Here is a 14,695-nt window from a genome sequence, read left to right as displayed (position 1 = left end):
TCTATATATTCAACTTTTAATATTATCCTATAAAGTACATTTCATATAATAGAAAATTAAATTTCCGTTTGTGAGTTATAAATATTTCTAATAAGCATTATACAGAAAAAATATATATATTATAAATATTAAAAGAAAAAGAGAATCCATATATAGAATGATAAATATTTTAAAAGAATCTATTGTGCAAAAAAGCTATATCTATTTAATATTTTTATATTATTGGAAGAAGAGGATATTTTTTAATTCTGAGATTAATCTATAACAACAATTATAATAGACCTTTTAAATTCAGTTGATTGCATGTTATTACAACTGTATGTATTGTTTTCAAAAAAAGTTGAAAAATATCCCAACGTTCCAAGATAAAATATAGTCATATTCATATTTATAATTATCGAAATGTCTATCTACATTTACCTCTGGCTTAGTTAAATTGGCAAACTTAATAGTAATATATATTAATTAATTTTTTATATTAGTTTTATAGAATACAATTCATAACAATGTTTTTTTATAAAGAACCACACAACTGTGAGTATTTTTATAGTTTAATACCGAAGCAGTGTGAATGTTACTGATATAATTTAATCAGAAAATACTTACACATCTTATATGCAAATTATTTACTAATACAGCCTTATTGTATTAATTGTATTATCATTCATACAATTTGAATCTATTATGTGATTATTTCAGTAATACTATGTTATAATTGCATCTATTATACATATAATGATTTCAGTAATATAGTCTTATTGTATTAATTGTATTATCATTCATATAATTTGCATCTATTATCTGATGATTTCAGTAATATGCTACAAATATGAATTTGCAATGAGCGATTATAAAAATATAATATTTAAAAATATTGTACAATTTATAAAGGCGGCGTTTCATTCACATCCTAAGAGTTTCATTGTTTGCGAATCGAATGTTTTGTACACTATTAATGGTGGTAACTTGCACAACTAGCTCTCTGAGGATACTCATTATCATTATATGGAGATTTTCTTCAGATACGTTCTGTATACAGAACATATATTTTTGTGTCATATATGACATCTTGTTTTATAAAACCAAATCGATATCTATGTTTGATAGAACTATACTGTACACTCGTAATAACCATAACTTATCTAAAGTATTAAGATTCTACAAGACCTATATATGAGACGGTTCCTCGTAATGCCTATTATATTCTAATATCGTATTTCTATCATTTTGTAATTCACTGTCAACTGCGTCGTTGCAAATACATACTGAGTCTGAAATACTTCCACCTGAAAATAATATAAAAAAGCTATTTGAACATATCTTTTACATATTAATATATAGATCCAGTCACACAGATAAATCTCGGCAGGTGTAAATAGTATACTGATAATTTACATATGAATATATATATATATTTACAAATGTTAAATATATGTGGTATTGTTAAAATCTCATTTTTCGTTAGAAAAACTTGTCCTATGTAATACATTAATTAATTCCTACATGAAGTATATTACCCCACCAACAAGTAGCATTCAAAAAGCAATAACATTAAACGTGGAAAAAATTTTCGTTTCTGTATAAGGACCTATGAAATTTATAAAATATAACAGAATAAAATAAAACATACACATGCAACAAATATATGTCCATTAATAAAAAAAACCACAGATATAAGCAATATTCTAAAAACAAAGCATTTATTACGGTTTTAAGAATGCTAAAACTCATTTGTTGTGATAAAAATATTATAGCGACAATAATCTTATACAACATCAAACATAAATTGTGCAGAATATTTTGAAATTCCATCTATTCAGTTTTCTATCTGTATCAGTATAGATGTATTAATTTATACCGTTAATTTTCTAAAGCAAAACCATACAGACAGAAATACAAACATATAGATGAAATTATATAATTTAACTATCTAAAAGGACAAATCATATAATTAAATTGCATTAATCACAATTGTACGTTCTTTGCAATGTTGATTGCAATATATCTAATTCTTTAAAAATATACATGCAATATTATACTGTATCCACACATACACAACACAAAGTCTTACACCTAGTCATGTTACATACAGAAATTGTAGGCAAGCTTCATCAGTTTAAAGGATGTGATATCACTTCAATATATTAAATTTAATCACGATTTTATTTGCATTTGTAAAAGTAAACCAATTTTAATGCTGATCCGAATGTTAATATCAATCCTAATAATAGAGGAATATCAAGTCTGATAGGAATATCAAGTATATATTATCTTAATTTCATTATAATTTCTTATTGAAAGAATAATATTATTTTTATATTATTTTTCTTTATATCATTTTTTTCAATTGTTGAAAGTGTCTAAATATAACCAAATTTGAAATTGCTTAATGTATTATTTTTCCCATTTATGACATCCATGGGCAAAATATGGAACCAAAATAGTGTAAGTAGGGGAAAAAAGCTTTATATTTCTAAATTTAAAAGCATCCTCATGCATCCTTACCAAGATAAATCACAAGAGAAAAAAATAAATATTTTTTTAGAAATAATTTTCAACATATTATTTATGAAAAAAGAATATCAAAAGAATTAAACTAAAAATTATAATTTTTATTTATTTATAAACCCCATTGTAAAATGTGAAATAATAAAAATAATGAAATGGTATAATTGATAATCAATTTAATTATTTAATCAAATAAATGACGTAAATTTTGTTATAAAATCAATCAACGTATATTTTTTTAAATAAATTAAATTTTCTTCGCGTGCGCGGAAATTTAACAATTGAATAGATATTGATATTGTCACACACATCACAAACATTACATATATCACAAAAATTAAGATCTTTAAGAATTAAAAATAAAAATAACAACTCTCAATCATGTATATGATATAAAAATATAATATGTATATATAATTTGTGTGTATTATATCATATGTATTAAGCATCACTTTTTTTATGTACTGTGATTGTCTTTATATAATATAAATATATAAAAAAATAAATAAATGATTTTTAAATTTTGTTTTTTTGAAATATTTAAATAAACATAAGTATGTATATGTATATATACAAGTATAGTAAGTTAGATATAGAATAGGAGGCTGTTTTATTTATACAAAGAGTCATATTCGATTAAATTGATTACCAATTAAATAAAAAAAAACAATGAAATCATGAAAATAAATTATGTACCAGATACACAGCACACTATCAGGTGAGGCCCAGTGATGATCTATAAATGCGTTGATTCAGCTTGCCCATTATTCTTAGTATCTAGAAATTTGTCTGCAAGAAAGATGTTTGTATGTTATATAACAATAACTACGTGCACATTCCATACTAGACCATGTACTGCCTACAATAAATTAAGCCCGTTTTTGAAAAATATTTCAATAATTTAATACCAAAATGTATAGAATATCTACTAAATGTATAGTACAAGAGAAAATTTAAAAATTCAACACATAATATATTTCAAATTTTAACTTTCAAATTTTAAATAAGAAAATTTTATACAAAATGTATTTTTGTAAATATTATGATAACTTTTTATATATTTTAAAGTAAAAAAGACTTCAGGATAAAGGACATTAGGCTTTATATCTTTTATAAAAGATATATGTAGAACGTCTCAATCATTCATATATAAATCGAAAAATTATAAAAATAAATAAATCTAAAATAATAAAAAAAATATAATTATAAGTTGTGTATGTAATAAGACAATTGCAATACAATAATTTTTATTATTGTTTATTTTGATTATTGTAAATCTCGAATTGAGATTAATTTTTAAAAAAATCTTGGTATACACCAAGTAAATTTCGTGACATATTCAGTTTCATAGAAAACTTATTTTTCTATGAAACTGACGCACTGCCATCCGCGTTCTGGCTCTTACTAGCCCGCGATTATTAGAATTTGTGAATAATTTTTATTATAGATATCAATAAATGCAATGATTCATGTATGGAACTATATATAAGAAGTGCATATTAAAAAAATAATAGAAAATATGGAAAGAATTACATATAATATCTGCAAAACGTCATATCAATCACGCGCGCACATACGTTACAAATTTAATTATGTTATTTGCTAAAATTATTATTCATATTAATATCTTTAATTTGCATTCCTTAACACGTTAAGCACCATTTTTAGTAGGTTAATATCACGAATATAAATAGGGATATTCATGATAAAATATTATTAAACCATCTTTTTCATGGACATTACATATTTCTAATATTAAAGCAGATTTAATGTATGAATATATAAATGTTATTCCATTCTAAAAATGTTGGAATATAAAATAAAGATTTCAAACTGTGTAATAAATGATCAGAAGATTAGTGATTGCATGTAGAATACAATTGATCACATTAGTAAAAAAATTAATGTAAATAATCTTGAGTTTTAACAAGTTAAGCGCCACGATGTTAAATATATATAAAATTAAAAAGAAAAATGATACATAAAGATGCGAAGAGTCATGTTTAGAAGCTTTTTATTGTTTCTAGAAAACAAATATAAAAATATTTATACATTTAATAAATTTTGCTAATTATTAATTAACTCAATATACTTGATAATTTTGTTAATTATTAAAAATAAATGTAATGATATAAAAATAAAATATATAATTAAATAAAAATGTTCTTTCAATTATCATCTCTCTCTTTCTCTCTCTTGCAATCGTATAGACTACTTCACGTATATATATATATTTTGTAAATATTCGAAATATATCTTTTTTAAAACTAATTTTTTATTTTTTATTATTGCACAATATATTTTAATATATAATAAATAAGAATTTTTGGCGCTTAACGTGTTAAATGATATGGCAATTTTGCATACTACCTTCTTTTTGATCCCAAAACTTGTGCTTGTAAGTCCAAAGTTGAGAACAATTCATGTACTGTATAAAAATAGAATGTTTTAGTAGAACTGCAAATTTTTATTTCACATTCCAACCAGAATATACTATATAGGGGTAATATACATTATGTATATTATGTATATGTATTTATTATATATGCATGTGAATATATGTTAATTTATTAATACATCATCATTATATATGATAATGATGTCAACAAGTAATACATCTTAGATTGCTCAATATTTCAATTACATATATGTATATGTGTGTATTGCACTTACCGAATTATATTGTGAATCGTATGTGTGAATATTCTAGCCCGATATTTTATTTAATAATAGTAATTATGTGTTTATAGATCAACATTAAATATTTTAAAAAATTACCCTAGAAAAAATTACACTTGCGCTAATGTGTTTTACAGATAAAAAATAGTTTTATATGACATTTACATTGTTTTTAACATGGTGTGTGTGTATGTGTAAAACATATATCAAGCTGTATTAGTAATAATTTCAATGTGGACATGCAAAACAAAGTGCATTGTTTAAATATCACTTTTGTCCTAACTAGTGTTAAGTCACAATCTTTTACTTACCTGCAATAGCAAGATCGACCAATGCTTTATCTTTTTGTATATGTAATGCTGTCAGGAAGAAAAACAGAGCACCAAGTACTTCTACAAACATTGTAAGAAACATTGCATATTGTAGACTACGAAACTCGATGATGTTTTGATTGTCATGAACAGCAGATTGTCCTCCTATACCTAAATCTGGTAAGAGAGTGGACTTTAATCCTTCTGATATCTAAAACAAAAATAAAAAATTACGTATCTATAATATATTTTAATGAATCTAATTATTTAATTTTTAATTAATAATGTGAAATTATTTCTACATACAAGTCCAATAAGATAAGGACTTCCTGCATCTCCAAGAGCATGTGCTATAAGAATTTGGAATGCCTCTGCCGTAGATCTCCTTGTAGGAATTACTACATACTGTAAAAAAATATAATATATATAAAAGATCTATTAAATTATTTATTAAAATATAACTAAAAAATAATAGAAAAAGCAATTATTCTTTTTTTTTTCAAGTTCTTACCAATAACATATCTGCTACGATGGACCAATTCAAATTTAATGACAATTGACCAAAGAATATTAATATGTAACAGAGAGTAGAGTTTGTATTGGCAGTAATCATAGCAAAGAATAAAAAAGGAGCGCTTATTAGAAGACCTATAGCACATATTAGAGGATCAGCTTGTTGCCAATAGACTCGTAATTTTTGTGCTATAGTAGAACCTAATGGTACACCTATTAGACCAGATGCCATACCAATTAATCCAAACTTATATGCAACGCTAAAACATTAAGATACATTTATGTAGTATTTTTAAGACACATTCTCTTGTTATATATCAATCTTCTATTATCACATATTATTACAATGAATTTTAACGTACTCGTCTGCATCGATATTCACATTATAAGGAAGTAATTTAAAACCATATTGTAAATATGTCGGCGCCCACCATGCCAGAGCACCAGTGACAAATGCCACACAAGTAAATCCTGCAGTAGACAGCATAAAGCTTGGACTAAAAAAATATATATTATATGCCAATATAACAAATTTAGTATTAACTATAAATTATGATAAATTAATATAAAATTTGTTCTGTTTTATCTGAACAATAAATGACAGAACAATAGATAAAGCAATTGACATAATATAAATCATTGCTTTATAATAGAAAAGTATTAGTAAACAAAAAGACCAATGATAATTAATCATAGTTCTCTAATAACAAAAATATATACAGCTAATTACTTTTTCAATAACTCCTTGATGTCGTACGACCATGTGGTAGTTGTCAAATGAACGCCACCTTCTCGTTCACCTCTAATAGGATCTCTGACTACAGTAAGTAACAGTAGAATTGCTACAATACCTAATATAGGAGTAATGCGTAACCCCCATTGCCAGTTACCAGTGATACGAGCTGTTTCACCTCCTGTGATATACCCCAAACCACTAGAATAAAAAATTTATGTACACATAAATACATATGCACATAATTACATAATGTATATACTCTAATTGTATACAACCAATGTACCTTCCAACTGGAATAGCGAAGTAAAATAGGGCAAGCATTTTGGAACGTACATCTTTCACAAATAAATCACTAATTATTGTTGGTGCAATTGTAGAATAACTCGCTTCTCCTATACCAACAAGAGCTCTAAAGAATAGGAACCATCCATATCTCTGAAATAAATTAAAAGTATTGTATTATATATAAAATATTGTCTTATATGAAATTCACTTTATATAGAAGAAATTGTATTTACCTTCATAAATGAACCAATAAATGTCGTTAAGCACCATAGGAATACACCACCGCTCATTATCAATTTTCTACTATAGCGATCTCCCAGGTATCCAAATAATGGTGCGAACACCATGTAGCTCAAGATAAATGCAGTTTGTAATAGTCCAGACAAATCGTTACCAATATCAAAATCCTTCTTGATGTCAGTCAGTACCCCTATAGCAAAAGATTGTGACTTTGCTTGCAAATATATATTATAAATATAATATATATATATATATTAAAAAAATAACATTACATTCATGTTTATACAATATTTCGTTAAATAACAAAATTTCTTCAATATCTCCATTAATCCCAATGAGTTCGTAAAGCAAGACTCACCGGCGACCGTAAAACGGTCCATATAATTTATAAGATTTACGAAACAGAGAACGATGACTGTGATCCAGTCACTCGCGCTGATTGATCTCAATTCCGAAGGCATCGTTGCTTTTACGCGCGTCTTCCTCGAGTTATCGTCCCGATCCACATTTACCATACGATACTTGGTTTCCGTGGTAATTGACGCTTTATCGTCTACCATGACGCGACAAAATCCTTGACATTCCCGTCGTTATCTGCGTCACGAATAATATATAATTTGCAAGTTTTCAAATTATTTAACGATAGCTGATATAAGTCCTCGTAACACTCGGCATAACCTCGCATAAACTTATTGACGTTACCTTGCTATAAGATGACAAAAAACTGATCACAGACATCTTTCGAGCATCACACCACGCGCATCACACCACCTTTAATTGAACTCCAAAGTGGGATCGAAAGCAATCAGAAATATATACGGGGTATATATATGTATGCATCAATACGAGTACACGTATACACTGGATGTGCGCTAAATATTCTCCATTCCTGTGTGTGTCGCGCGTAATAAAATACATACATGAAACGCCGCTGCGACAAATTGCGACAGCATATAACTATTATGTGTATCTAGCGATACAAACGACAGATAAAATCGGTGCACTTGAATTAATAAGCATTGATTTGTCAACAAGAGAGTTCTTATTCATTGCATCCCGCACATAGTAAATACGAAGCCCGTTTATTTATCCGCGAGAGAAGAATTCGCTTTTGAAAATTCGCACTTTTCGAATTCGCTTTTAGCGAACAATAAAAGAAAATTAGTTTCGTTCACAAATTTGTTGTAAATTGCTGATTAATCGCGACTCAACGCTGCGCGCTAAATAGCTGCATTAAATAATTAAGTTACGGTAGATGCGATTATTTTTGGCGAGAGTCAAACCAAAACGAAGAAGATCTAAAAATTTATTGAATCGAGAAAACGATTCTCGACGGAGAGGAAATTTCTATATTCGACTTCACAGAGTATCAGTGTGAACAGGTAAAGTACATACTTAATATACGTTTAATAATACTAATCCAAAAATGGAATAAAAGAATGACTCTCAAAAAATATGTATTCAATAATCCAATGAAAAAATAGCCGATATGTGGGCGTCAATTTAGAAGAGAGGTTATGCTTCCTTAATAAATCAGTTTTGTATGTACATATATACGTGAGATATGTAATGTTAGATTTTTCTATCGTGAAAGAGGATAATTTATAGAATTTAGATGAAATTATTAATTTATCATTCGTCATTGTTTTGAAATTATATTGTTTTACCTCATTAACCTAATAAAGTGTCTACAATATAAAATAAAATATTTTTGCAAAATTTGTATATATATATATATATTTTTTTATATAAAGTAAATATGTGTGTATTAAATGCAATAATTAAATTTAGTAATTGCAAACTTTAAGTTTGCATCTGTATTATTTTCGCAGGATTTATATATACTTTTATATAAACAATGGATGATTCTCGATTGCAAAAAGTGGAGCTGCAAACAGACGTCTATATGGTGTGTTTGCAACATGCTTTATCAACAGAAAACTTTGAAGTGATGGGTTTACTTATTGGCAATGTATGTTGGATTTTTTAATATTTTATACTTAATTTTTTTTTCTCAAACTTTTTTAATTAATGCGACAAGTAGAGCATTAATCACTCATGTTTTAGTTTGCATGTGGAATAGCAAAAATATCAGCTGTTATCATTTTACGACGTCTGGACAAAAAGAAAGACAGGGTAGAAATTTCTTCCGAGCAATTACTGAAAGCTGCTGCTGAAGCCGAGCGATTAACAGTGGAATTAAATCGACCTATGCGCGTTCTCGGCTGGTATCATTCACATCCACATATTACAGTTTGTCCGTCACATGTCGGTGTGTATCAAAAATATTTCTTTTGTCAAAATGTTTAAATAATATACAAAAAAAATTCTTACATTATATTCATCACTTTTATTTTGCAGATGTCAGAACTCAAGCTACTTATCAAACAATGGATCATAGTTTCGTAGGCTTAATATTTTCAGTATTTTCAGAGGGGAAAGAATCAAAGGTATATATACTTTTCTTATCTTAATATTTCATATATCAACATATATAAAACATACACATTGCTCTTAAATGGCCCATATTGCTGGAAAAGATATTCATCTAATTTTATTTAATAGTCAATTGTTATATTATAAATAATTGGGCGGTATTTTAGAATTTTTAAGTTTATATATATATGAGAGACAAATGATGGCCTGTATAATATTAGTTAATAGTTAATAGTTGTTGACATAGATAAATTATAATGATAAATATGTATAATAGTATGTATATATGTATAATAGTGATCTTTTTCGTTTTATAGGAACATGAGATCTTTTTAAATTGCTTTCAATCAGATAATGGTGAAGCTACAGAAATACCATTAGAGATAGTACATACTCCAGATATTTCGGATAGATGTTTGAGAGTAAGATTTTACTTCTTTGTATTAAAAAAATTTAGAGTGTGCTAAAAAAACTGTGCCTTCTACCTGAACATAAATATTGTTGCAGACAATGACAGACCTGTCAAAAATTTTGGTACAAGAAGAAGAAGATATGGCTGAAGCCTGTAAAGATCATCCAGATGTCCTTGCCAGTATTCATAATAATGCTGGTATGTACCATTCTGTTTATTTTATATTAAAATATAAAATATTGTAGTAAAAAGGATAATGTGTGTTTAGATTAATAAATAATTTATTTAAGTAACAACTTTTATCTAATATTTACGAAAGTAAGAGTAACAAATCAAGGAATATAGACAATTTTCCTTTACAGTCAGGACACGGGCGTTGGTTCACATAACAGATATTATTACAAAGCCTTTGGTACAAACATTTGAAAAGAGAATAGCATTGAATAAATTGCGTGCTACGCATCTTAAAAGACAATTACAGGAGTTACAGAAAATATGTAACAGATAAAAAATTTTTAAAAAGAGAAAGTATATATATAATATAAGAGAGTTTAAATCTCTTGTGATATAAATAACAATTTATTTGTGAGTATGAATAATCTGTTCATCAACAAATTATGTTAAGTAATAAAAATAAGATTTCAAATAAAGATATAAGTATTTACTAAACTGAAAATATAGTTATATATTTGAATAGTTTGACATTAATGTTAATAGATTTAAGGAACTGTGTGTGACAATCGACATATAATTTTTTTTAAGTTACTATTAAAATAAGACAAATTTTTTTCGCTATTGAAAGCAATACAATATATCAATAAGCATTTCATTGTATACAATGTATATACTTTCTGGTTATTTCTATTTCTTTACTTATTTAAACAACTAATAAATATTTATCGTTATTAATAGTATTTATAAAATATAATACTAAATAAAGAAAAAAAACATTGATAACAAATTAAACTATCTATAAATATATGTATATACATATATACAAAAAATTTATATATATTGTAAAACAGTTCTTCCAGCTTGTAGCTTTTTTTCTGAGAATGGGAAGAGAAAAATTTTGAAAACCACATTAAAAAAAAAATCAGAAACAAAACATATACACTCTTATCACAATTATCCATACACACAAACAATAATACTAAGAAATATTTAGATACTTTTTATGTCTATAATGATTAATTTGTTAAAACTAATGTCCAAGATTTCTGCAGAGAGAGATTTTGAAATGCATCATAAATATGAAAGAAATATTTGGGACAAATGATCTCAATGTACACTATGGTTTGAATAATGTAGAATTATATATTATTTTTTATATATTTGAGAGAAAAATTATTATATTATTACTAAATTTAAAGACATTCATCTGACAATTCTCTCCTGTCTCTATATATATATTTATAATATAGAATTTATTTAAAATAAATTATCTATCGCCTAACAACACTATTCTCAATAAAGTATATTTACAATATTACCTGAGAAAAAATAAAGAGTTGAACCTATATTTCTTAAAACGTGCACTGAAGAACTATCTCGTAGAATATATAGATGAAAAGTTTGTTGAAAATTATATATTTGTTAACAAGTCTATAGAATTTTTGGAAATTTTAGTGATCTGTAGATTTACATACATTTAAGTATAAATTATATATATAAATGTGTATACTCTCCTACGACTTCTTTTTTTAATATTGTGACTCTATCCACAATAAAAGATACATATTTAATTTGAAACAATTTATTAACAATCTCAATTATTAACATCAATATTCTTTCATTGCACATTTTAATAAATTAATAATACAAACGAGAGCAAACCCTTTCAGTGACTTTTATTTTACTCTTCACGAACAAAGATCTGGCAATATTTGCACAGTTCTATATTTACACTACAAGAACAACAGCGTATTTAAATAGACTTAAATGTTCAAAACACAGATTCTGCAGAACGAGAAAGATGTATAGGATGAGAGGGACTACGTGCTAACCTTTTGCGAGGCAGCTTTTCGAGTGTAGTTAATAGCTTTGCAAAATCAGGACGTTTCTCTGCATGGTATGACCAACAATGCATCAAAATGTCCTAAAAAAGATTATAAAATTTCTACAATTTTTGCAAATAATGCACAGAATTTGTAACATAATGATACTTAATTCTGTAATATACAGATATACACATTTTAAACATGTATGTACCTTTACATCACGAGAAGCTTGCAAATTTGCTAAAGGTTGCTTCATTCCTTTCCCCACTTGCCAAATAATAGCTTCAGGAGGTTGACCTTTAAATGGCCATTCACCACATAATAATTCATACCAGACAGTCCTATCGGAAAATATCTTTTTAAATAATCTTATTGTTATTGCTTTATATTTACACAGTTGCTATACTTTAGCTATATAGTATATCCATTATAATATATTTTTCTAAATTGAAAACTTGTTAGTTACAAGATAAAATATATGATTACACCAATGAATATTTTATCACAAATAAAGGGCACCAGAAATGTTTAAATATATTGTTTCAAAATTTTCAAAGCATATATATACTCAGAATAGTATAATTAAATATCGTAAAAGAAAATATACTAACCCAAATGCATAAACATCAGAAGCAGCTGTAAATGGTAACTCTTCCTGATCTCGGTTTTGTTGCGGTCTCAGTCGTCGAACAATCTCAGGTGCTAAGTAACATAACCAACCAGGTGGTATATTCAGTCCATTTCCTTTCCTAAATACATATATATGAAATGAGCTTGTATTTCAAAGGAGCATAACGTAAAATATCTTATCTAGTAAGAATAAATTTTATTCTACAAGATATAAATTTACCTATTTCCATAGCACAACTTTGTAACACTGAACAGACCAAAGTCTGTTATTACAACTTTTCCATTTTCTAAAAATATATTTTTGCTCTTAAGATCCTTGTGTACTATACCACGAGCATGGAGATATCCCATACCCTATAAGATAAAATTAATGCTTGAATATATTATATAATAACGAAAGAATTATTATTATTATTATTAATTAAATTTTGTTACATATATTTACATATTTTTAATATCCCTTTAATATTATATTTATTCAAATGCTAGCATAATTATATGCATAAAAATAAATATATAATGACCTAAAAAATGCTCATATAAATAATATGTACCTGAGAAATCTGTTGAGCTATAATAGTAGTTTTATTCGTATTAAATTTGTCCTTTCGTAAGTGAATATGAGTATAAAGTGTCATGCCTTTACTCATACTAGTCACTATAGCTAATCGAGGAGGTTTCATACAAGCTCCCATAAATAAAACTAGATTTTCATGTCGTGTTTTTCGGAATGTGCCTACCTATAATAAGATAAAATATTTCCGATCATTACCAATTTCCGAATTTAATTGTAACTGGGAAATATATATATTTATTTATATTTTCTTACCTCTAATTTGAATGCTTCTAATATCTTATCATTGTCTAAATAATAATCCATATTTATGACTTTAATTGCAACATCTCCATGCCAATTGCCTCTATATACTGTACCAAACCTTCCCGTTCCGATTGCTTCTCCAATCTTTAATTCATCATATGGAATGTCCCACTCTCGCATCGACAACTGCGATTAAAAAAATATACAAGATATAAAATAAAATTTATTCATATTAGACATCTTTTTGCCATGATTCCTTTTTTGGTAAAAAGTATCACACATACACTATTCTGTCGAGGCCAACGACTTATGTCCCCAGGTATTTCGCTATCGGAAACTTGAGAATCCTGAGAATCAACTCTAACCGGTGTCCTTTCTGAATCTGTACTGACGCTACCAGATCCGGAAACGCTTACTGTTCTGTCACTATCACTTGACATAGTCGTACTGTCAAATCTGTGCGTTTCGTGTGTCACTCCTTTTTCATTCAGTACATCTGGAAGCAAAATAAGTAACGCGTTCGGTCTAAAGCCACAAACCATAAATGCTTTTTTTCTCTACCTGGAAAATGGAACTGTTGTTTGACAGGCGCCTGTGGAGTCTGGCTAGTATTGGCAGGTAGCAATGCTGGACTAGAAGGCGTTGAGCTGTTACAGCTCGAGGTATTTGAACTAGAATCTGCATTCTAAATATAAATAATAATAATTATAAATATAAATATTTTGCATCTTTCTCTATTATTTTGTTTATATTTAAAAGAACTATGAAAAATATTTCATTAATATTATATGTCAACATTTACATCATCACATATAAATTTACTGTGAGAGAGAGAGAGAGAAAAATTTACATATAAATTATCTTTGTGAAAGTTTATTTAAAAAATAAAAATAATAAAAAATTAGTTGTAGATTGTAACCTGAAAAGATATATTCATAGAAGGATGTGCATGTGACCGTCTTCGATCCTTTTTTAATAAATTTGGATTATGATGATTCGGAGATGTTATGCCAGGCTTGCTTAATATCGGGGAAGCATTCGTACCTAAAAGAATTTATTTTTCATAACTTAGTATATATTATATATCAAGCATCTTTTTTTAAAAGTCGTAGTGCAACTATATAT

General features: G+C 26.9%; 3 protein-coding genes across 6 annotated transcripts in view; 1 reads left to right on the top strand and 2 right to left on the bottom strand.

The window, feature by feature from the left end:
* Positions 1–381: 381 nt before the first annotated feature.
* LOC115245432 (protein spinster) lies at positions 382–8,165 on the bottom strand. 3 transcript variants are annotated; one of them, XM_029823743.1, is made up of 10 exons: positions 7,975–8,165; positions 7,631–7,866; positions 7,266–7,462; positions 7,031–7,182; positions 6,742–6,945; positions 6,374–6,508; positions 6,010–6,271; positions 5,805–5,903; positions 5,499–5,709; positions 382–1,286 (listed from the first exon to the last, which is right to left on the bottom strand). In XM_029823743.1, the coding sequence occupies exons 2-10, from the start codon at positions 7,830–7,832 to the stop codon at positions 1,168–1,170; spliced, it is 1,581 nt and encodes a 526-aa protein (XP_029679603.1). In that variant the 5' UTR covers positions 7,833–7,866; positions 7,975–8,165; the 3' UTR covers positions 382–1,167. The 3 variants fall into 3 exon arrangements, with proteins under 3 accessions (XP_029679603.1, XP_029679604.1, XP_029679605.1); XM_029823744.1 differs by lacking the exon at positions 7,975–8,165 and adding an exon at positions 3,205–3,297; XM_029823745.1 differs by lacking the exons at positions 382–1,286; positions 7,975–8,165 and adding an exon at positions 5,055–5,287.
* A 50-nt stretch (positions 8,166–8,215) lies between these two features.
* Positions 8,216–10,960, top strand: LOC115245433 (lys-63-specific deubiquitinase BRCC36). 2 transcript variants are annotated; one of them, XM_029823746.1, is made up of 7 exons: positions 8,216–8,654; positions 9,081–9,244; positions 9,340–9,544; positions 9,634–9,722; positions 10,026–10,130; positions 10,216–10,318; positions 10,483–10,960. In XM_029823746.1, exons 2-7 carry the CDS (start codon positions 9,131–9,133, stop codon positions 10,626–10,628), a joined length of 762 nt encoding a protein of 253 aa, XP_029679606.1. In that variant the 5' UTR covers positions 8,216–8,654; positions 9,081–9,130; the 3' UTR covers positions 10,629–10,960. The 2 variants fall into 2 exon arrangements, with proteins under 2 accessions (XP_029679606.1, XP_029679607.1); XM_029823747.1 differs by having other exon boundaries at positions 8,260–8,654; positions 9,105–9,244.
* Positions 10,961–11,417: 457 nt separating this feature from the next.
* The window catches only part of LOC115245431 (kinase suppressor of Ras 2), a 6,282-nt gene continuing 3,004 nt past the window's right edge, over positions 11,418–14,695 (bottom strand). The window contains exons 8-16 of the mRNA XM_029823742.1: positions 14,490–14,614; positions 14,132–14,255; positions 13,855–14,066; positions 13,580–13,756; positions 13,305–13,490; positions 12,971–13,104; positions 12,732–12,869; positions 12,332–12,461; positions 11,418–12,218 (exon numbers count right to left, since the gene is read on the bottom strand). Coding sequence (XP_029679602.1) covers positions 12,066–12,218; positions 12,332–12,461; positions 12,732–12,869; positions 12,971–13,104; positions 13,305–13,490; positions 13,580–13,756; positions 13,855–14,066; positions 14,132–14,255; positions 14,490–14,614 — 1,379 coding nt within the window. The 3' untranslated portion in view covers positions 11,418–12,065. The remainder of the gene's footprint in view (positions 12,219–12,331; positions 12,462–12,731; positions 12,870–12,970; positions 13,105–13,304; positions 13,491–13,579; positions 13,757–13,854; positions 14,067–14,131; positions 14,256–14,489; positions 14,615–14,695) is intronic.

Source organism: Formica exsecta, unplaced genomic scaffold (assembly GCF_003651465.1).
Source record: "Formica exsecta isolate Colony F162 unplaced genomic scaffold, ASM365146v1 scaffold98, whole genome shotgun sequence".
NCBI classification, from domain to species: Eukaryota; Metazoa; Arthropoda; class Insecta; order Hymenoptera; family Formicidae; genus Formica; species Formica exsecta.
Note: the sequence above shows the minus strand (reverse complement) of the source record. Positions and strands in the feature narration are given on the sequence as shown.

Coding starts and splice junctions, on each gene's coding strand:
- LOC115245432 (XM_029823743.1), bottom strand. CDS start 7,832: ATGGTAGACGATAAAGCGTCAATTACCACGGAAACCAAGTATCGTATG. Junction 7,463..7,630: donor GGACCGTTTTACGGTCGCCG/GTGAGTCTTGCT, acceptor CTTTTGCTATAG/GGGTACTGACTGACATCAAG. Junction 1,287..5,498: donor GGTCGATCTTGCTATTGCAG/GTAAGTAAAAGA, acceptor TATTATTTTCAG/GTGGAAGTATTTCAGACTCA.
- LOC115245433 (XM_029823746.1), top strand. CDS start 9,131: ATGGATGATTCTCGATTGCAAAAAGTGGAGCTGCAAACAGACGTCTAT. Junction 9,545..9,633: donor AGTTTGTCCGTCACATGTCG/GTGTGTATCAAA, acceptor TTTATTTTGCAG/ATGTCAGAACTCAAGCTACT. Junction 10,319..10,482: donor CAGTATTCATAATAATGCTG/GTATGTACCATT, acceptor TTTCCTTTACAG/TCAGGACACGGGCGTTGGTT.